Source organism: Hetaerina americana, unplaced genomic scaffold, assembly GCF_022747635.1.
Source record: "Hetaerina americana unplaced genomic scaffold, ioHetAmer1.1.p SCAF_47, whole genome shotgun sequence".
Taxonomy (NCBI): domain Eukaryota; kingdom Metazoa; phylum Arthropoda; class Insecta; order Odonata; family Calopterygidae; genus Hetaerina; species Hetaerina americana.
Genome location: NW_027287063.1, coordinates 2,596,888 through 2,615,474, shown reverse-complemented (window position 1 = coordinate 2,615,474; position 18,587 = coordinate 2,596,888). Strand labels below are relative to the sequence as shown.

Here is an 18,587-nt window from a genome sequence, read left to right as displayed (position 1 = left end):
TATGAAAAAAGGGATATTGGAAGCTGCAAGGAAAACTATGTGACCTGTTAGTGGGAAAATGACAAGCAAACCATGGATTATGGACCAGACGATGAAAAATATATATTAGAGAACGAAATGGAAGAATATACACCCAGATTTCGTTAAGAAGAAGTATAAAGAGTTAAATAATAAACTGAGGTGTGGTACAAACAAACACAGTGCGAGGATATAGGCTATAGGATATAGTCTACAGAGATGGTGAGAAATTAGTGCGCTAAACAGGAAGGTTAAAACCTTGTCAGGAAGTAAAAAGCAAAAAATTGTTGCAATCAGATAAGGCCAGAAAAAAATGCTACTTGAACCAAAAAAGATCCAAGAGAGAGAGAATAAATATACAGAAGAACTTTTTGTTGTCTCTGGTGTAACTTTATGGAATTTGCATAACATATTGAAATGAAATGAAAATATTGACTTTGTAATTCTGCACACTTTTGTATGGAATTTTTGTGGAAAAGTCTGTGGAATTACAAAGTCAATATTTTCATTTCAAAACAGAAGAGATGTATGGGAAAGAAATTAGACCATCAAGATTACTTATGCAGTATAGAGAGAGAATATAAAGTAGAGGAAGATAGCTTAGGTCCAGACATGCACGACAATGAGATAGGAAGGGCATTAAGAGAGAGGAATTCAAATAAGGCCATGGGGGTGGACAGCGTTCCTGCAGAACTACTGGAAGGTTTAGGAAAATGTGGGAGGAAGAGTTATTATGGACTCATTTGTCACATCCATGAGGAAGGAATCTGGCCGGAAGACTTTGTGAAGTGAGTGTTAGTTCCTATTCCAAAAAAAGGTTAAGGCTACATCATGTGAGGACTACAGGACAATATGTCAGGTTTTGCATGCAGTTAAAGTGTTCTTAGGATTATCAATAAGAGAATGAAGATCAGGGCAAATGACTTCTTAGGGGATGACCAGTTTTGGTTTAAGAAGGAGAGAGGTTGGTGTGATCCCATTGCAGTGGGGTCACTTATAGATAGGAATATAAAATACAATTAGAACGTATTTGCTTGTTTTGTATTGTTAAGGTGTTTCATGGAGTGAATTGGGAAAAACTAAGGAATATATTGCAGAAAATAGGAGTGGATTGGAGCAATAGGAGACTTATCCGCAACCTGTACATATCCCAGACTGCTCAGATGCGAGTGGTGGACGGAGAATCCAGATGGGAGGCTCATCATCATCAGTGCTGTTCAAATTGTATGTGGAGGAAATGATTACAGAGGCATGGCAGGAACTGGAAATAGGATTGGATGGAAAGGAGGCTAATCCGCAATCTGTACATGTCTCAGACTGCTCAGGTGCGAGTGGGGAACGGGGATTCCGGATGGGCAGTTTTAGGAAGAGTTGTAAGGCAGAGTTGCCCATTATCACAGTTGCAGTTCAACCTTTATGCAGAGGAAATGATTTAAGAGGCATGGGAAGAACTGGAGGTAGGAATGAAAGTGGGAGGGGAATTCGTGAAATCTGTTAGGTTCGCTGATGACCAAGCTAAATTTGTCAGGCAGCGAAGGGGTTGCAAGCATTGCTGAGTGAATTGGAAATTCAGTGCGACAGGTATGGGATGAAAATCAATATAATAAAACAAAGGTTATACGATTTTCTAGAAATAAAAAGGCTAAGCTAAACATTAAAATAGGAGGGCAAAAACTAGAGCAGGTAGAACAGTTTACGTATCTCGGAAGTGTTTTGGATCAACACGGTCTAAGCAGTAGGGACGTTAGGAGAAGAGTTGCGCTAGGCAAAGAGGCTTTCAAAAGGAGGAGGGAGTTGATGACAGAGACTTTGAGTAAGGATATTAAGAAAAGACTCGTAAAAACTTTGATATGGAGCGTAGCTATGTACGGCGCGGAAACATGGTCATTGAAGCAGGAGGATAGACGTAGACTGGAGGCTTTTGAAATGTGGGTGTGGAGGAGAATGGAGAAGGTGAAATGGACAGAGACGAAAACAAATGAGGAAGTACTTGGTATGGTGGGCGAAGAGAGGGGTTTGTTGGGAGAAGTCAAAAGGAGACAGGAAAAGTGGTTGAAGGGCACATTGATTGGTGGTGGTGTGTGGGTTGTTCATTAACGTCTTAGTAAATCTAGGTGATGGATATGAGAATCAGAATGCATTTGTAATGAAATATGTCAGGGAAGCAATAATGACATGCACTTCTGTGCATTCTGCTGATTTAAAATGTAGCTTAATCGAGGTTGGGTATAGTCTGAGGCAATATTTTGCAATCCCAGCAAACTTTCATTGATCCATGTTATTTTGTGTTCCCTAGTATTTATGAATTTGTTCATTAAAAATTTTGTAATGTAAATAATACAAAAAAGTTTTATGCAACTCATGGAATTTAATTTTTCTTCAGGCTAAATTGGTTGAGTGCCACACTTCACCTCCTGATTACCTCACTGAATCTGAGCTAATCACCCTGATGGAGAAGCACGGCATTGGCACGGATGCCTCCATCCCTGTGCACATACACAACATCTGTTTGAGGAATTACGTCACTGTTGGTTCTGGAAGGCGCCTCATACCAAATTCTCTGGGAATAGTGCTTGTTCATGGATACCAAAAGGTATGTCTGAATTGCACAATTTCTGATATCCAAATGTTAGAATGGCTAGAGGTTCCTTCAGTCTTGAAAACCAAAAGGACCTCAAGTTTAAAGAAAAATTGAAACTACTTTTAAGGAAAAGCTGATGTGGCAGACACATTACTTCTCAACCCTTAAGGTATCTGTAGTGCAACCATTTTGGTGCCAGCCTCACCTGGTGCAGTTGAAAAATGACTGGACTATTTTGATGAATTTGTTTGGTTTTGGATAGGAATTTACATGGAGTCTGATAGCGTAATTCTATAGCCAAGCTATTTTATTTGTACTCATTATAAATATATGATTTTTGTTTTGGTATCATACCAGGCAAGGATAGGTCTTGGATGGATGCTGACTATATAATTTTTCCTAACTAAAACGTAACCTGAAATTGGGCACTACGCTAGGTACCTCTTCAACTCCATATATTTTCTTCATCCCTTCTAAAATCCCTATCCTATTCCTGCCCCTTCCTTGTTTACCTAATATTCTCCCCTCTAATTTAGTCTTAATAATTCCACTGTATGAAATGTTAAACTGTGTCTCATCAGTATGTCCTGAATCCACCTTTCCTGCCTCCTTTGGATTTCTCCCAGCACTCTGCCACCATGCTTAGCACTTCGTCAAGTTTGTTTTTCAAATTTATTTGAAGGACTTATTGAATGACCCATGTACATTCCCATTCAGATAAGCATATGAGACATTTGGAAAGTGTTTCGGGTCTTTATGTGATTCCGAGACTCAATGGGCTTTTAATTTTAGTACAGAGTGACACAGAGACGGTTAATAAAATGGCGACTATGGCCTCAGCTACCCAACACCTGGAGAACTACATGTGAGAAAATATGTTATGAATTCCAATGTGAAAGCAGTGCATTTTACAGTCCATTAAAATTTAAATTTTATAGCTCTATGATCAAAGTTTGAATTAACAGGAATACAGTAAATATGGGGGTCATAGCTTAGAGTTAATTATGAAACAGTTGATGAAAAGGCAACTTATATCTCTGCTAAGACTTCTACTATGCAGCACCAGATAAGCCACTGAATAAAAAATATCCGATGTTCTTTCAGCCAAAAAAATCAAATATTGAATCCTAATTGTGATACTCACTTCAAGGAAGAGAAATTGGAATGAGTGGCAAGCAAACTTGGCGAAAAGATCAGCCTGCTGGTGCTATAGGGATTAAAAGATGTATAGTTATCAGAGAAGAGGACTGCCAAAAAAATGGTCCATTTGGTTGTGAATGCATCACTTCCATCTGTCTCTTGTGGTACAAATGACTGTAGATTCTCAATGAGGTGCTCCTTGGCCAGATGTTTTCCTTATTAGCTCACCCATTGCTTCAGGCTCTTCTCCTCGTCTTCTTATGTAATTCTGGTTGACGTGTTTTGTTAATCTCATTGGTACGTTTGACTAAAGTTGAAAATTTAAACTTGTCTGTGCATGTTGTGATTAGTCAACCCAGAAGCAAAGTCAATAAAAATTGGATGTCAAAAGGTAATTTATTATACAGGGTCCATACAATAAGAATCGGAACTCGTTCCAAAAATCAAAATTCATTATAGTTATCATTACAATTAATCTTCAAAATAAATTCCTCCTGCATCGCTACACTTAGTTCGGCGCGTCTGCCACTCATCAAAAGCCCGTTGGAAGTCGGTTTCTGGAATACTGTTGAGACCCTTTGTTGTCGCCGCTTGAACCACCTCGATGGAATCAAACCGATATCCTTCTAGCTCCTTTTGAGGTATCCTTTGAGGCAATAATGTTGTCGAGAAAATCTTTATCTTCCTGGGTGCCGTCCAAAATTTCTTGCAAAATTTCCACCCGTGACTGTTTTTGTTCCTCGCTCAAGACTTTCGGCACCAGCTTAGCGGACATTCTCCTCATCGCAAGATCCTCTGTTGCAATGGTGTGGATGGTTCTGATAGAAAGGCTGGTATCCTCTCTGATAAGGGCAATGGTGAAATGCTTGTCAGAGTCCAAAACTGTTTTCACCTTGGCCACCTCTGCATCGGTTTGAGCGGTCGTCAGGCATCCAACGTGGTGCTCGTCTCCGACGAGCACCCAGCCCTCCTTACACATTTTGTGCTACTCAAAAACTCTTGTGCAGCTTACGGTGTCATCCCCATAAGCCTGTTTAATGAGTTCATGGGTCTCTTGAGGAAGGATTTCCCAAGTTCAATGCAAAACTTCACAGCATAGCATTGCTCGACGGTGCGTTCCATGCTGGTACGACGACACGGCAAACAATCACACGTCACAAAAACCCACCTCCTGTCTCAACGCATGCCCAGAGGCGACTGAACTAAAGTGCACCTGAGTGGTGGGGGACCCCACTACCAAGCCAACAGGCCGAACCCCCATCCACTGCTCTGTTGAGGCTACAGCAAATTAGTCTCGATACTTATTGTATTGACCCTGTATAAAAAGGTCAAAAATCAATACACTTAAATGAGTTTTCATTTAAGTATAGAGATGTAAAGACTATTGTTTAAAATATTTACTGACTTTCCTGGCCCTTAAGATGTACTTATTTTGCTCTAAAATCGTCCAATAGGGCAGGGGCACATGGGAGTATAACTTCGACGCGTTAAGCGCTGGCCGAATCACCTGACAAATAATCACTATTAAGTATTTTTTCTTGCAGAGAAAATGATTGTCTTGATTAAAAATTTCAGTATTGTCACTGTTTGGAGTCAATAGTTAGCAAGTGAGTTTTAATATTTTGTTGAAAGTACTTCTTGAATTATTCTCAAATAAATCCTAAATTCATGCCATGTAGTCAATTTAGATTCATATCACATGTGTTGCTACTGCTAAACTTAAGATGTGTTGGGCTAATGGTGATGTTGCCACCAAAATGTTCATTGACAGCCCAAATGGGTAAGTATAAACTGTTCTGGTGAGTGAAGTCCCAACTTCACCGGTCATTGTGCATAAGAAACGCATAGCATTGAAGAAAGAAATATGGCTGAGGTGGAAGTGTGGTTTGCGAGAAGAAGAAACTTAAAACTAAGAATAAAATATGAATTGTTAACCTAACAAAAAGGAAAGTGAACAGGGAACAGCTTTTTACTAACAAGTACAAATAAGAACGGAATTGAGGAGCGCACATTTCCCTCGGCAGGAAGTTACTCTCGGGCAAGAGGGAGAGGGTGGTGGCAAGACTGTGAAGCAGATAGTATCTGTATTTAAAACAAAGGTTATGTGATTACCAGAAAGAGAAAGGCTAAGCTAAGCAATAAAATAGGAGGGCAAAAACTAGAGCAGGTGGAACAGATTACGTATCTGGGAAGTGTACCTAGGACCAACACGGTCAAAGCAGTAGGGACGTAAGGAAAAGAATTGCGCTAGGCAAAGAGGCTTTCACAAGGAAGAGGGAGTTGATGACAGGGACGTTGAGTAAGGATGTTAAGAAAAGACTCGTAAAAACTTTGATATGGAGCGAAGCTATGTACGGCGCAGAAACGTGGTCATTGAAGCAGGAGGATAGACGTAGATCGGAGGCTTTTGAAATGTGAGTGTGGAGAATGATGACGGAGGTGAAATGAACCAAAAAACATACCAAATGGAAAACAAACGAGGAAGTGCTCGGTATGGTAGGCTAGGATAGGGGATTTTTGGGAGAAATCTTAAGGAAGCAAGAAACATGGATGAACACCATATTGATCAGTAGTGGGTTTTTGAAGAATGTAATAGATAGGGGAATGTTGGGCAAACGAGGAAAGGGTTGGGATAGGATAGGGGTGTTGGATGAGATAAGGGAAGAAGGCAGTACACAGAGATGAAGAGGGACTTTTGGTTGAGCAGGATGTTGGGTTTTGTTTTGTTAGGAGATATTTATTAGGTAGTCCAAAATCTACCTTAACCGATAGATTACCTAATAATAATAGGGGCTCCGAGAGAAATGCGACTCTGACTCGTAAGCTCCTCACATCGATAGCTGCTAAGAAAATATTTATTGACATAATTAATAATATCTTATTCGTTAATGAAAGCCACAGCTTTGAAATTTCATGAAAATACATTTATCCATTCATTGTAGAATAATATGTGTATTTTTGGTAGAATATTTATTCTAGTGCTGGTTTAGCAAACTTTTTGCCACCCACATCTTTTGCAAGTTCCTCTTTTTGCATTGAAATCGTTGCGCTGTATGATTTAGATGTATACTCCTAGAACCTCTTACCAATTAGATGTCATGTTCCGTCATTTCAATCAATTAGTGCTGTCACTGGCTTGGCCGCTAATAATATTTAATGTATATTATTTCGAAGAGTCGATGCCGTCTTTGAAAACATGCAAAGTCATAAGGAGGCATGATAAATCATTATGAATGGATAACTTGTTAATGTACAAATGGTGAAAAATAATCACATTTGATGTTGCATGCCCTGATGAAAAGAAGTGTGGCTGACAGTGGTATCCTCCATGCCTTGGCCACCCTTGGGGAAGTGCTGGAAATATTGTTCAATGCTCTTATCATTTTTGTTGATTATCGTGTGGGTGTACTTACAGATTGATCCGCAGTTAGTGCTGCCAACAATGAGATCTGCTGTTGAGGAGCAACTGAACCTGATAGCGCATGGGAAAGCAGATTTTGGAGCCGTCCTTCAACATACTGTTGAAATATTTAAACTGAAGTTTTTGTATTTTGTGAAAAATATTGAAGGCATGGACCAGTTGTTCGAAGCCTCCTTTTCTCCTCTTGCAACGGCCAGCAAGCTTCTGTCTCGGTAAAACTGTAGCCCACTCAAACATTATTTCATCCATAGTGTACAATGTGGTGTGCTGCCTCTTATTCAGAGCAATATGCAGACGGTTTCATCTCAATGGTGTTTACTTAACCTGAATTTAAATTAATCAGTTTTTAAATTGTGACGTTCTGCATTCTAAAATGACAGTATATATTCACATAGCTTTTTGCTGACTTATTTCAAAGCAATATGCCACCATGTGGCATGATTGTGAGCCTCTGGCAATGTTGCATGAAGGTAATTTGACTCCAGCATTGGATCAATGGCAGCCATTGCAAGTTTAAACATGTTTAGTTGGCCAATACTGGTTTCTAATGATAAAAAATGCTTCCCATGAAGGCATTTGTTAGTTTTAATGCAACAATTTCAGAGCGTAAAAATCATTCGCCTTGACTGGGACTCGAACCCAGATCCCTCAATATCCGGTCGAGTGCTTTAGCCACTTAAGCTACCGAGGCGTCCTCTTAAACTCTGAAATTTTTTGGGGCTTTTAAAGGAACTAGATGTTATGACGAAATACCGTACATACAATGTCACATGCATTCGTAGTCGTGCGCGAGGCGCCACTGTCCATGAGGTTAAAAGCCAACTTTAAACACGTATGGTGTTTTCCCTTTGACAAATTCCAAAGAAACTGCGGGAGATGCCGCAACAGTAACTTTTAACGGAGTCATCCGCTAATGTGCATTTTAATGCAACAATTTCAGAGCGTAAAAATCATTCGCCTTGACTGGGACTCGATTGAGAAACATGAAAAAGTCACATGAGCAATAGGAAGGATGAAGATAACAATTCAAATTGATTTCCGTTAGATAATCACAATTTCGTAGTGGGTGTCACATAATCCACCAAATGGAAACGTGTCTCATTTGCCATTTTAATGTTTTAAACTTTCAGGTGGCACCCAATGACTTTTTCGATAGTTCTGATAGTGCTCTTAACTTTGTTCGTTGATCTTCCCTCAAACTGGCACCAGCATTATTAACTTTTTCTTTTGTAAAAGCAGTGTTTGGAATTCCAGGCCCACCTTCCTTTGACATTGATTCTCTCCCCTCTCTAAACATTGGACAGCATCTTCCAGCTCTGCTGGAGGGAAGAACAGACTCTCCTGAAACATTAGATAGCTCTTGGCTATTGATTTGTTTGAGCAAAAGTACAATCTCAGTGTAGCATTGTGTGTTAACTCCAGTCAAGATCAGTGTACTCACATCACATTAAGCTAAAAATTCAACCTAAGTTTACAATGGCTCCAATAAAGCATGTAAAGAAAAATTTATAGTCACTTAATATTAGGCAACCCTCATAATTTTGTTTCTTGGCCAAGATCCACATTGAGAACTGTGTTGATTGTTTGAATCATAGATCGCCAATCCATTCACTATCGTTAATTTACATTTATTTAATTTCTTGTTAATGGTTGTAATCACATTCATGTTGTAAAAGACTGCTGTAAGTAAATTTCAAAAAATTTGAAAAAAAAAAATTTGAAAAAAAGTCTGTCATCATTTTTCATAGCTATCAATTACATAAAAAATATGTAAACTCTAAATTCTAAAGTTCATTGCATCATGCGCGAGGCTGGTGACCAAATGCTGCATTAATCAGTCCTTTTCATTTATTGGTCCCTAAATGTAATTGGGTTTTGATTGCATTCTATAGGTGTGGGATGTGTCGTCGGTACATGAAGTTCATCCAGATGAAGCCGATGAGGTTGCTGTGTTCGCATTGCGATGAGACCTACAACCTCCCTCAGAACGGGAACATTCGTCCTTACAAGGAGCTCAAGTGCCCCCTTGACGAGTTTGAGCTGCTCTCCTGGTCGATGGGGACCAAAGGCAAGAGCTACCCCTTCTGCCCCTACTGCTACAACCACCCTCCCTTCAGGTAAGGCCCAGGCAGGAGAAAGCCATCCCTCTGGCATTGCGTCCTATTGCCTGGAAAAGGAATTATTACATTATTTTAAGGGGCAGAAAATATATTCAATATATATATATATATATATATATATATATATATATATATATTCAAATGACATGCTTCTGGCATGGTGTCTCGGTTGGTGTAATGTTCTGCGGCTTACGAGAGGGCCTTGGATTCAGTATCAATGCCTCAGAAGGCCCTCATAAGTCTACCTTTGCCAGACAAGCCACCCTTAGGGTTGAATTTTCATGTGCACATGTATGTGTGAAAAACTGTTCAACCATTTATGTAAATGTACAAGGGCAGTTTTTTTCAACCTTTGATGGGCCGTAAAAAAAAGACATGGATATTAAAAAATTAATTTACAGGCATTGCTAAAAGTTATGTACACTTATGGTACTTTTGCACATAGTTGCCTTGACGATTGAGGCATTTGTTGTACCTGTGCACGAGCTTTACAATACCCTCTTCATAAAATGTTGCCACCAATGAATGTCAGTGACTCTTGGAGTTGTCCTGAAGCTCCTCATTGGTTTAGAAGCGCTGCCCTCCCAGCCACGTTTTCAGTGCAGAGAAAAGGCAGAATTCCCTTGGGGCTAGATCGGGACGCTATGGCGGGTGATCAAAAATGTCCCATTGAAATTGCTCAAGGAGCCATTGGGTTGCACCCAAACTGTGAGGACAGGCGTCGTCATAGATCAAAGCAATTCCAGAAGTCAGAATGTCTCTTCTTTTGTTTTGAATGGCTCTTTTGATTCATGACTAGGCTAGTTAGTCTGATATATTCGTCAATTAACTTGGGATCCAGTTGTAATGATGTTAACCACTCTTTTAGTGAGTTGATTGCTATGTCTACTGGTACTCTCGGAAATAGGTTTGAAACATCAAAAGATACCATGACTTCTCCTTGACTGAAATTGTGACTTTTGGTTTTGCATACAAAATCTATGGTATTTTTAAGAGAATGGGGGCTTGGGAAAACCAGCATTACCACTGGATCCCAAGTTAATTGACGAATATATCAGACTAACTAGCCTAGTCATGAATCAAAATTTCTTTCAATTCCAAGGAAAGCTTTATAAACAAGAATTTGGAACGGCGATGGGAAACCCTCTATCTCCATTCATAGCTAATGTATTTATGACTCACTTTGAGAAGGAGTTCAAAAAGAAATTCAGTTATTTCCCTTCCGTTTTTGTTAGATATGTGGATGATATCTTTGCAATTTTCGACACCACTAAACATTACATAGATCAGTTTATCAATGACTTAAACAGTTTATTCCCCTCGATGAAATTCACATACAAATTAGAAAAGAATAGCCAACTTCCATTCCTTTATCTGCTATTAACAAGAAATATTAAAATATCATACAACGTGAATCGCAAACCAACACACACCAACAATTACATAAATCATGATTCCTTCACACACAACAGTCACAAACTGGGCACCTTCCATGCCCTTGTACACAGATTAGTAAATATTCCATTAAATAGAAACAACTGTTACAAAGAATTAAAAAAAATCAAACTTATTGCTATTCAAAGTGGCTTTAAAGAGTCAATTATTGACAATCTAGTGAAAAAGCACAAACATAAAAAACTAGTTCAAAACACAACCACCCTCACGCAACATAAAACCCCTCGGTATATCAAACTGCCGTTCCACCCACAATTAACTAAAGGGCTAGGAAAGATTTTTAAAACCGTTGCCACTAATATATCATTTAGAAGCAACAACAAACTAAAACATTTATTAAGTAATACTAAGGACAAAATCGACGCCTCAAATAAGTCCGACATTTACAAAATAAGCTGCTCCTCCTGCAATTCAACTTACATCGGCCAGACGCGGAGGAATATTAAAACTAGATTCAAAGAACACATGGCCCATTACAGATACAACAGATCAGTTAAATCGAGCATTGCCCTACACTTACTCAAGGAAGCCCATAAAACATCAGAAAAGGAATTGAAGTTGATCAAACAGACCCCCAACCACCTTTTGGACGCATACGAAAGCATTTTCGTACACAAATTTAAAAATGTGGTTGTCAATAACGATAAAGGGCCGATTCCATTCTCCCCACTCTATTCCCTTTTGAAATGACTTCTTCTCTAGTTTTTAAAACATATTTCTGTTGGACTATGGTCCAACGGAAATATATTTTAAACCCCCCCCCCCCAATTCCCCTTCATAATCCATTACTCGGATACCTTTCACTTTTGCCCCCCCCCCTTTCCCTTCTCCTTCACTAATTAGTCCTTCCCATTCCACTCAGTCCCTTGGTATCTGTTTCCCCCCCCCTCCTTCCTCTCTTCACCAATAATTTTAAAGTACCCCTCCCCTTTCCTTCTTCTAACTATTTCGATTGGTCCCCCAACTCCCTCAGTTTCTATATAAATATGACGTTTGTCTCCGGTTGTTCACTTTCAACCTTGTGTTGGAGGTGTTTTTCCTTCGGTTCGCTGGAGAGGGCCACTTTGTGGCCGAAACACGCGTGTTCGACGCATATCCTTGGTTGCGCTCTTTACCTGAGTCCAGATTCTCCCAGAAGTTGGGCCCTTTTGAGTGTGTGGTTCATGAGTGCTTGTGTGTGTGTGATTGGTCTGCACCAGTCACAAAGCGTGTGCTTGAGAATATCCTGGAATCTTTAACGTGGTCTACTCTACAGCCTGGTGAAGGATTCCATCTCCATCTGACATTCTTTAACAGGGTCTCACAGCCTCGTGAAGGATTTCAGTCAGGGTAGTGTGCGTGTGGCTGTGTGTTGGTCCCTGACGCAGATTAATTTCCCGTAAACCACCACAGAAGGTATTCTGGTCGAGAGGTTGTGGTTGGTCCCTGACGTGATTCCCGTTAAACCAATACAACAATTGGTCTGACGAGAGATAGGCAACTAATTTTTACGGCCATTGGAGTTTTCTTCCCCATTCTTATTTAAATGTTCCGTAACAATAGAGTACCAAGAAGATCTTGAAACTTCCAGAAATTCTATAGAAAAGCCACCTGTGGGGAACCTACAGTATTCTCTAACCACTTTGTCGACTTGTTGAACAAGACCACCTGTGGCAACAGACTTGCGTATTTGACCCCATTCATCATGCGCATCAGTTCGGTAATCTTTGAATTTACGACACCATTTACGCACAACGCCATTGCTCATAAAGTTTTCACCATACACCCGGCTCATCCTTTGATAAATTTCTGCCGCACTATTCCCTTCTACTTGAAGGAAACGAATAATGCTTTTTGCAATTTTCATTTGACAGGAGAGTCAATTGAGAGGCGGTCATGTTCATGTGACTGCTACTTGGCGCTGAGTGATGATTTGAGCTTAGCAGTGGCAGAAGGTGTGAAGCGGGAGAGAGATGCTCTCTTGCCTACTAGTCACATCACTCGCCTATTAATTGTCTAGCATTTATGACGTGCAGTCAAAGGTTGCAGAAAAACTGCCCTCGTATAAATAAGTAGTGAGCTTTAGAGGAGTAAATGCTAAATGATTACTTATCTGCAATTTCAAAAGTGATGATAATGTAATGTGTTTCAATGGATATATGTGGAAATTAGATCATGTCACTGTGTGTGCTTTTGTGGCTGGCATTTTCTTTCATTGCTGAATGTCATTTCAGGGATATGAGGAAGGGACAAGGCTGCAATTCGTGTACGCACCCAACTTGTCCCCACGGCCTCAACAGCAATGGAGTGTGCGCATGCATTGAGTGTGAGAATGGCGTTTTGACATTGGACCCATCATCTGCTCCCAAGTGGAAGTTGACCTGCAATAAGTAAGCTGCATTGAGAGACTTTTATATAAAATATTTGTGTCCTTTTGTCTCTTGGCTCCCTTCTTAAATGTGCCAAATCTTTTCTAATTTAGACTGCAGTGGGGCTCATGGTATACTCTACCTTCAAGTGGTTTGAGGGCACTTTTACTCTGCATGAGTCCTCTTCTTCTCTCTCTCTCTCTCCACATCATTTAGCCTCATTAGTTGGTGGAGTGCATTTGAGACAAGTTGACAGCTTCTGAAACTGGGAAGCCATATCTCCTTATGAGGTGTTGCTAAGAAGGTGTTCTTCTTAGAAAAATCAGGGCAAAGCCATAGTATTTAGATATTTTAGCTTAAGCGAATAAAGTTATGTTCCTTTGCTATGATGCCAAGCAGCCAGTGAAATGCTCTTCCTGGCCATAAGTTCAGTCATTAGATATTTGCATAAATGAATGAATCTTTCCGCATCAAACCCCATTAATATATAATAAGTCAAATCCCAGAAAGTTTACAATAATCACTGGCACAGTTTAAAAAGCACAGGTTTTGCACCCATGTTTGTTGATTATTGCGATTACGTGGTAATGTTTTGTTGACAGGGCATGGGGAGGGACTTACCTTTCAGCTGGCAGATGGAGATCTGTTGGTGGGAAACCATGGTAGAGAGAGGGGGATGGAAAAAGCAGGCTTCTAAATTCCCTGGAAGCTGGACATTTCAAATTCTACCCACCCAGGTTGCTGCGGGAGTGATATTCACGCAAAAATTGTCACGTTCAGTCTTTCATGAACATGAAGTATTCTTGCAATTGCCAGAAAAGAGAAATACTTTATGGTCACACTGTACTTATCTAGTCAATAGATGAAAAAGTTCATTTTTTTACTCATATCAAAGTGCTAACATGAATTTGTTGTTGAATAACTAGTGATCACTGAAAAATGACCGAATAAGGAAGAGCAATCACTTAGTTTGCTAACAACGTTTGTGAAGGCAAGGGAATTCTTGGTTGAATTTCCCTTATGTATCCCTTCCCCTCCTAGAGCACTGGGAGAGGAAGAGTGAATTGCTTGTGGGGTGTGGTGGGAGAAATGATTCAGTGCTATCGCTTCAGTCTTGGGTAAAGGCAATTTCATGCTCCCTCCGAAGTTTTTAGTTGAAGGGGTGTGGCCGTGAGAAGGGGGAGAGGGGGAAGGACACGATAGAAACCTTGCAGCGAGCATCGAATTAGAAAGGCAAAAACCTTAGCATTTGCCAGGAGTTCATTATGAAGCCAGTAGGGGTGGGAGAAGGTGCAGAAGGTTTTTTGTTGTGAGGGTATGATTGATGAGAGTGGAACATCTTGTGCGATTGCATGGAGTCTTGGGAGGGAGGTGCTTTACTGAAGGGTCTGGTGGTTGCAAGTACATCCCTGAGATTGGCAGGGCGTCTGTAGGTCACTGAAGGGCTTTTTGGGGGTTTGCCAGTGGTGGATTTATTATTGGCTTTGTTAGCTTTTAGCAGGACGACTGTCGATGTCATCATATTAGTTGGAGAAAGGATTCTGAATAATCACTCGGGAAGAGAGAGAGGCCTGTAGACCTCTGGAGAGAAGACTATTCAGGGAAACAGGGTTGTTACAAATGCAGTGACCTTGGATGGTTATGGAGTTGGGGCAGCACCCTCTGATGTCAGAGGGGCCAAGTATTTGTAATCTATTTGTAGGCCAAGGGGTGTTTTTCCTTTCTCCTGGTACTTCTCCTGCATCTTATTTCTCAAATTGAATTGTGCCTGTATCTGCAGAGGGGTGCACTAAAGTCTTTTAAGTATGTAAAATGCTTGGATGTCATCAAGAAAGAGACAGCTAGCTGCATGAAAAGTTTGCTATGATCTCTTAATCAGACCATGGCAGCATGTTATTGGATCTCAGGTGTCCAAAGCCAAAGGTGGTTCCATAATTCCTAAATGAAAAATCAAATGGAGTTAACAGATTTAACTAACCTAATTCTCTGGGAATATAATTACTGGATGAACAGGTTAAAATAAAATAAAATTTATTTGTGGCAACTTCATTTTTATTACTCATCCCAAGTGTCACTGCAGTTTAGTGAGACGTGACAATTTTCTCCCAGTTCCCCTTTTACCTGCAAGTTGATTCGAAATAAGTCTCATTTTTCATTCTACAATAAATTTGAAACTAAGTATTTAGTTGGGTTCAAATGATAATTTTTTAAATTAAGTTTGATGTTATAAATAAATGAAAGGACTAACTTTGTAGTTTCACAGGAACGTGTAGTTCCACACGTTCGTGTGGAACTACAAAGTTAGTCCTTTCATTTATTTATAATGAATCGGTTCCATAAAGTTACGCCAGAAACCATCAATTATATTAAGTTTGATGGGAAATGATTATTATTTTTGTGAAGGTAATTCTGGGGCTCCCTCTATAGATGTAAATTTGATCATTTTGCTCTCTCTTGAGATATTTATTTTGTTAACATTCTTGCTACCCAGGTGTGATGTCATCATTCACCTCTTTGAAGATGCTCAAAAAGTCACTGTGGATGAGACTACTTGTGAGTGCGGCTCCCAGATGATAAATGTGGAATATAAACAAGTAAGTTTAATTGTTCAATCAATTAATAACTCTTAATTTTAGGCTCAAATCATGGTGCCATCAGCCGTGCTCTCGTTTTCTTGTGTGAGGTTTGGTCAGTCTTTCAAAACAGTCACACTGCATTTTGGATTTTGCCCCACTTCGTAGCGTCACTTTGCCTCTTGCGTTGTCGTCTGCTCACTCTCTTTCCATTCCATATTCGTATCTTCCAAGACACCAGTCCCTTTCCAACCTCTACATTGGTTTCTCCCCTCCATCTTGTCGTCAGCCTTCAACATCCTCAGAAGTTTCAACACCTCGTCCTCCCCATTCCTTTTCTGCCTTCTAAGAAGTAAGGAATGTGCCTCAGTCAATGTTTCCTATTTATATGGAATTATTTGAATTTTCTGCATCTTCCAGTTTTCCTTTACCCTGTAGTCTGTTACCTTATCGTATGCCTTCCTCTTTATCCATAAAATGATATACTCGAAGCCTAAACCCCAGCCTCTTAATTATTGCATTTCTTTTGATTTTCAAAATGTAAATTCATATTGGACAGATCTCACGCATTTGGAGGATATTTAACACGCAGCCATACCAGGGCTAAATATATAATATTAAGCAATCCACCTCTTCAAGTTGGTAAACGCCCATTTTTGTTGGCATTTGTGTGGGTTTTAGCCAAAGAGGGAGTATTGCTTTTGCTCCCAAGTTCATGGGTCACTTGTTTAATAAAAAAACTAAGAATTGAGTTGCTCCCTCTATGTTGAACAGGAGAAGAGTAAACTTCCTGGTGAGGCCACGGACATGACCGGTTGTGTCTTCTGCTCCGTGGAGCTGTCCCCGTTGATTGAGAAACACCGTGCAGTGGCAACGGTGCGCCCCAGGGGGGGGGCATCGAGAGGCCGAGGGGGAAGAGGGCGGGGCAGGGGTGGCCGTGGAAAGCCCAAGCCCAAGGACAAAATGGCGCAGCTGGCAGCTTACTTTGTATGAGTCGGTAGTGGGGCCCTGGGGGTCCGGAGTCGGCTCGCCCGGGCCTTGCTGTGCATGTGTGCTCTGATATAGTGCATTAGTGCATGCGTAATGAACTTAATGTGTATGAATTTTGCTGTGTACAAAAGCCAATACAAACTTGTTTATCGATGAATTTCACGATTCATTTCTTTCTTGCAGTATTGGAATTTTAAGGCATTTCTTTTCCCCATGTGCTTTACTTCAATTAATTCATCCAATGGATTTTTTGGTTGTTTTTTTTCCTAACCCTAAAATACAAGATCAATCATGGAAAAACAATAGGAATGCTCAGAGTAACGAGAGAAAAACCAACAATTAATAGGCAGCTGATGTATTTCCTGGAGTTTAAGCAATTTTGTTAATGTGATTTAAATATGTGAAATCATTTATTGTTGTTCTAAATGTTTTAAAATTTTGTGTCCCTCTGGGAATCACCTTTTTTGGTGAGTGCAGTACTGTTTGGTAAACTATGATGCAATGATTAAATTGGCTCTTTTCTGAGCAAACTTCTTGTCATTCATTCATTCATGCTTTCTTTCATGCCTTCATTCGTTCATTCATTCTGATAAATCTATATTTCTCTCATTATAGCGATGTTCTTCTAGTCTCAGCTTATGAGGAAGTTAGTAGTAAATATTTGCTACATTTTCAATTGCCTCACCTTACAAATATGAATGTCCCTTTGCGATTTAAATGCAGGCCATCGTGAGCTATGCTTCGATCATTTATGTGTTTGTTTATGTCACAGAATACAACCTCAAGAGCACCACAAGCCTATCTGAGTTTATCATTTACCTTTTGAATATATCTAAGGTCGATATCTCTTCGGCGTAAAATACTGTTTACCACTTTAACTGATTTTGAGAAATGTTTCTTCGTGCACCTGATAAGCTTGTACATTTGGCCCATTACTTCATAAGGTGATCTTGAGCTTTGAAGATTGTTTGTTCCCACATGAAGAAAAACCGTATCTGTCTCGTTGATTTTCACATTTTGAGCGATTGCTTCCACCTTTCGACTCTCATACTTCCATAACTTTCTACTCTGGCACACTTAGTGTGAATCCATGAAAAACACTTATCACATCTTATGCCGTTTTTTGCACCTTTTTGACAGAGTTTGCACTTATACACAGAATATTTTACATTTTTTGAGCCGGCTCTACAAGAGTTGTCAATGGCGCCATTTTGTTTTAACTCTTATTCACTTGTAGATGGCCATGGATGGCTCAAAATGGAGAATATGGGAGTGAAGAAATTCTGAGGTGAGAACTTGACAAAATGTAAAATTCAAGAGAGCCAGTAATGGAAGTCTATGTCAAAAAAGAAAGCCAAAAATTAACACATGGGGCCTTGATTCCTACAGCTCTTCACTAAGTTTGGTAAAGTGGCAAACAGTATTTTACGCCGAAGAGATATCGACCTTAGATATATTCAAAAGGTAAATGATAAACTCAGATGGGCTTGTGGTGCTCTTGAGGTTGTATTCTGTGACGTAAACAAACGCATAAATGATCGGTGCTTAGCTCTCGATGGCCTGCATTTAAATCGCAAAGGGACATACATATTTGTAAGGTGAGGCAATTGAAAATGTAGCAAATATTTGTGCATACATGAGAAATGGAAAACAGAGGTAGCCCATGTCAATATAACCACTACCCCCAATCAAAATACAAAAAAGATAGTCGGTTGCACAAAAAATTGCTCCGTGAAGCTTCTAGATCAAAACATTCAATACATAGCAAATAAAAAGCTGAAAATTGAGACCCTATTAAAGGAAGAGAGGCCGGATTTTCTTTGTATAACGGAGCATGGCCTAAAAGATAATGAAATGAAAAGTCTAAAGCTGAGGGATTATTTTCTTGTTGATCTTTTCTGTAGGTTAAAAAACAAAGGTGGTGGTGTTGCATTTTTTGCC

At 39.8% G+C, this 18,587-nt stretch overlaps 1 protein-coding gene across 1 annotated transcript in view; it reads left to right on the top strand.

The window, feature by feature from the left end:
• Positions 1-17,190, top strand: part of Top3beta (topoisomerase 3-beta) — a 38,543-nt gene extending 21,353 nt beyond the window's left edge. The window contains exons 10-15 of the mRNA XM_071591484.1: positions 2,402-2,611; positions 7,155-7,372; positions 9,053-9,277; positions 12,949-13,104; positions 15,575-15,677; positions 16,431-17,190. Of these exons, the coding sequence (XP_071447585.1) occupies positions 2,402-2,611; positions 7,155-7,372; positions 9,053-9,277; positions 12,949-13,104; positions 15,575-15,677; positions 16,431-16,649 (1,131 nt within the window). The 3' untranslated portion in view covers positions 16,650-17,190. The remainder of the gene's footprint in view (positions 1-2,401; positions 2,612-7,154; positions 7,373-9,052; positions 9,278-12,948; positions 13,105-15,574; positions 15,678-16,430) is intronic.
• Positions 17,191-18,587: the final 1,397 nt, after the last annotated feature.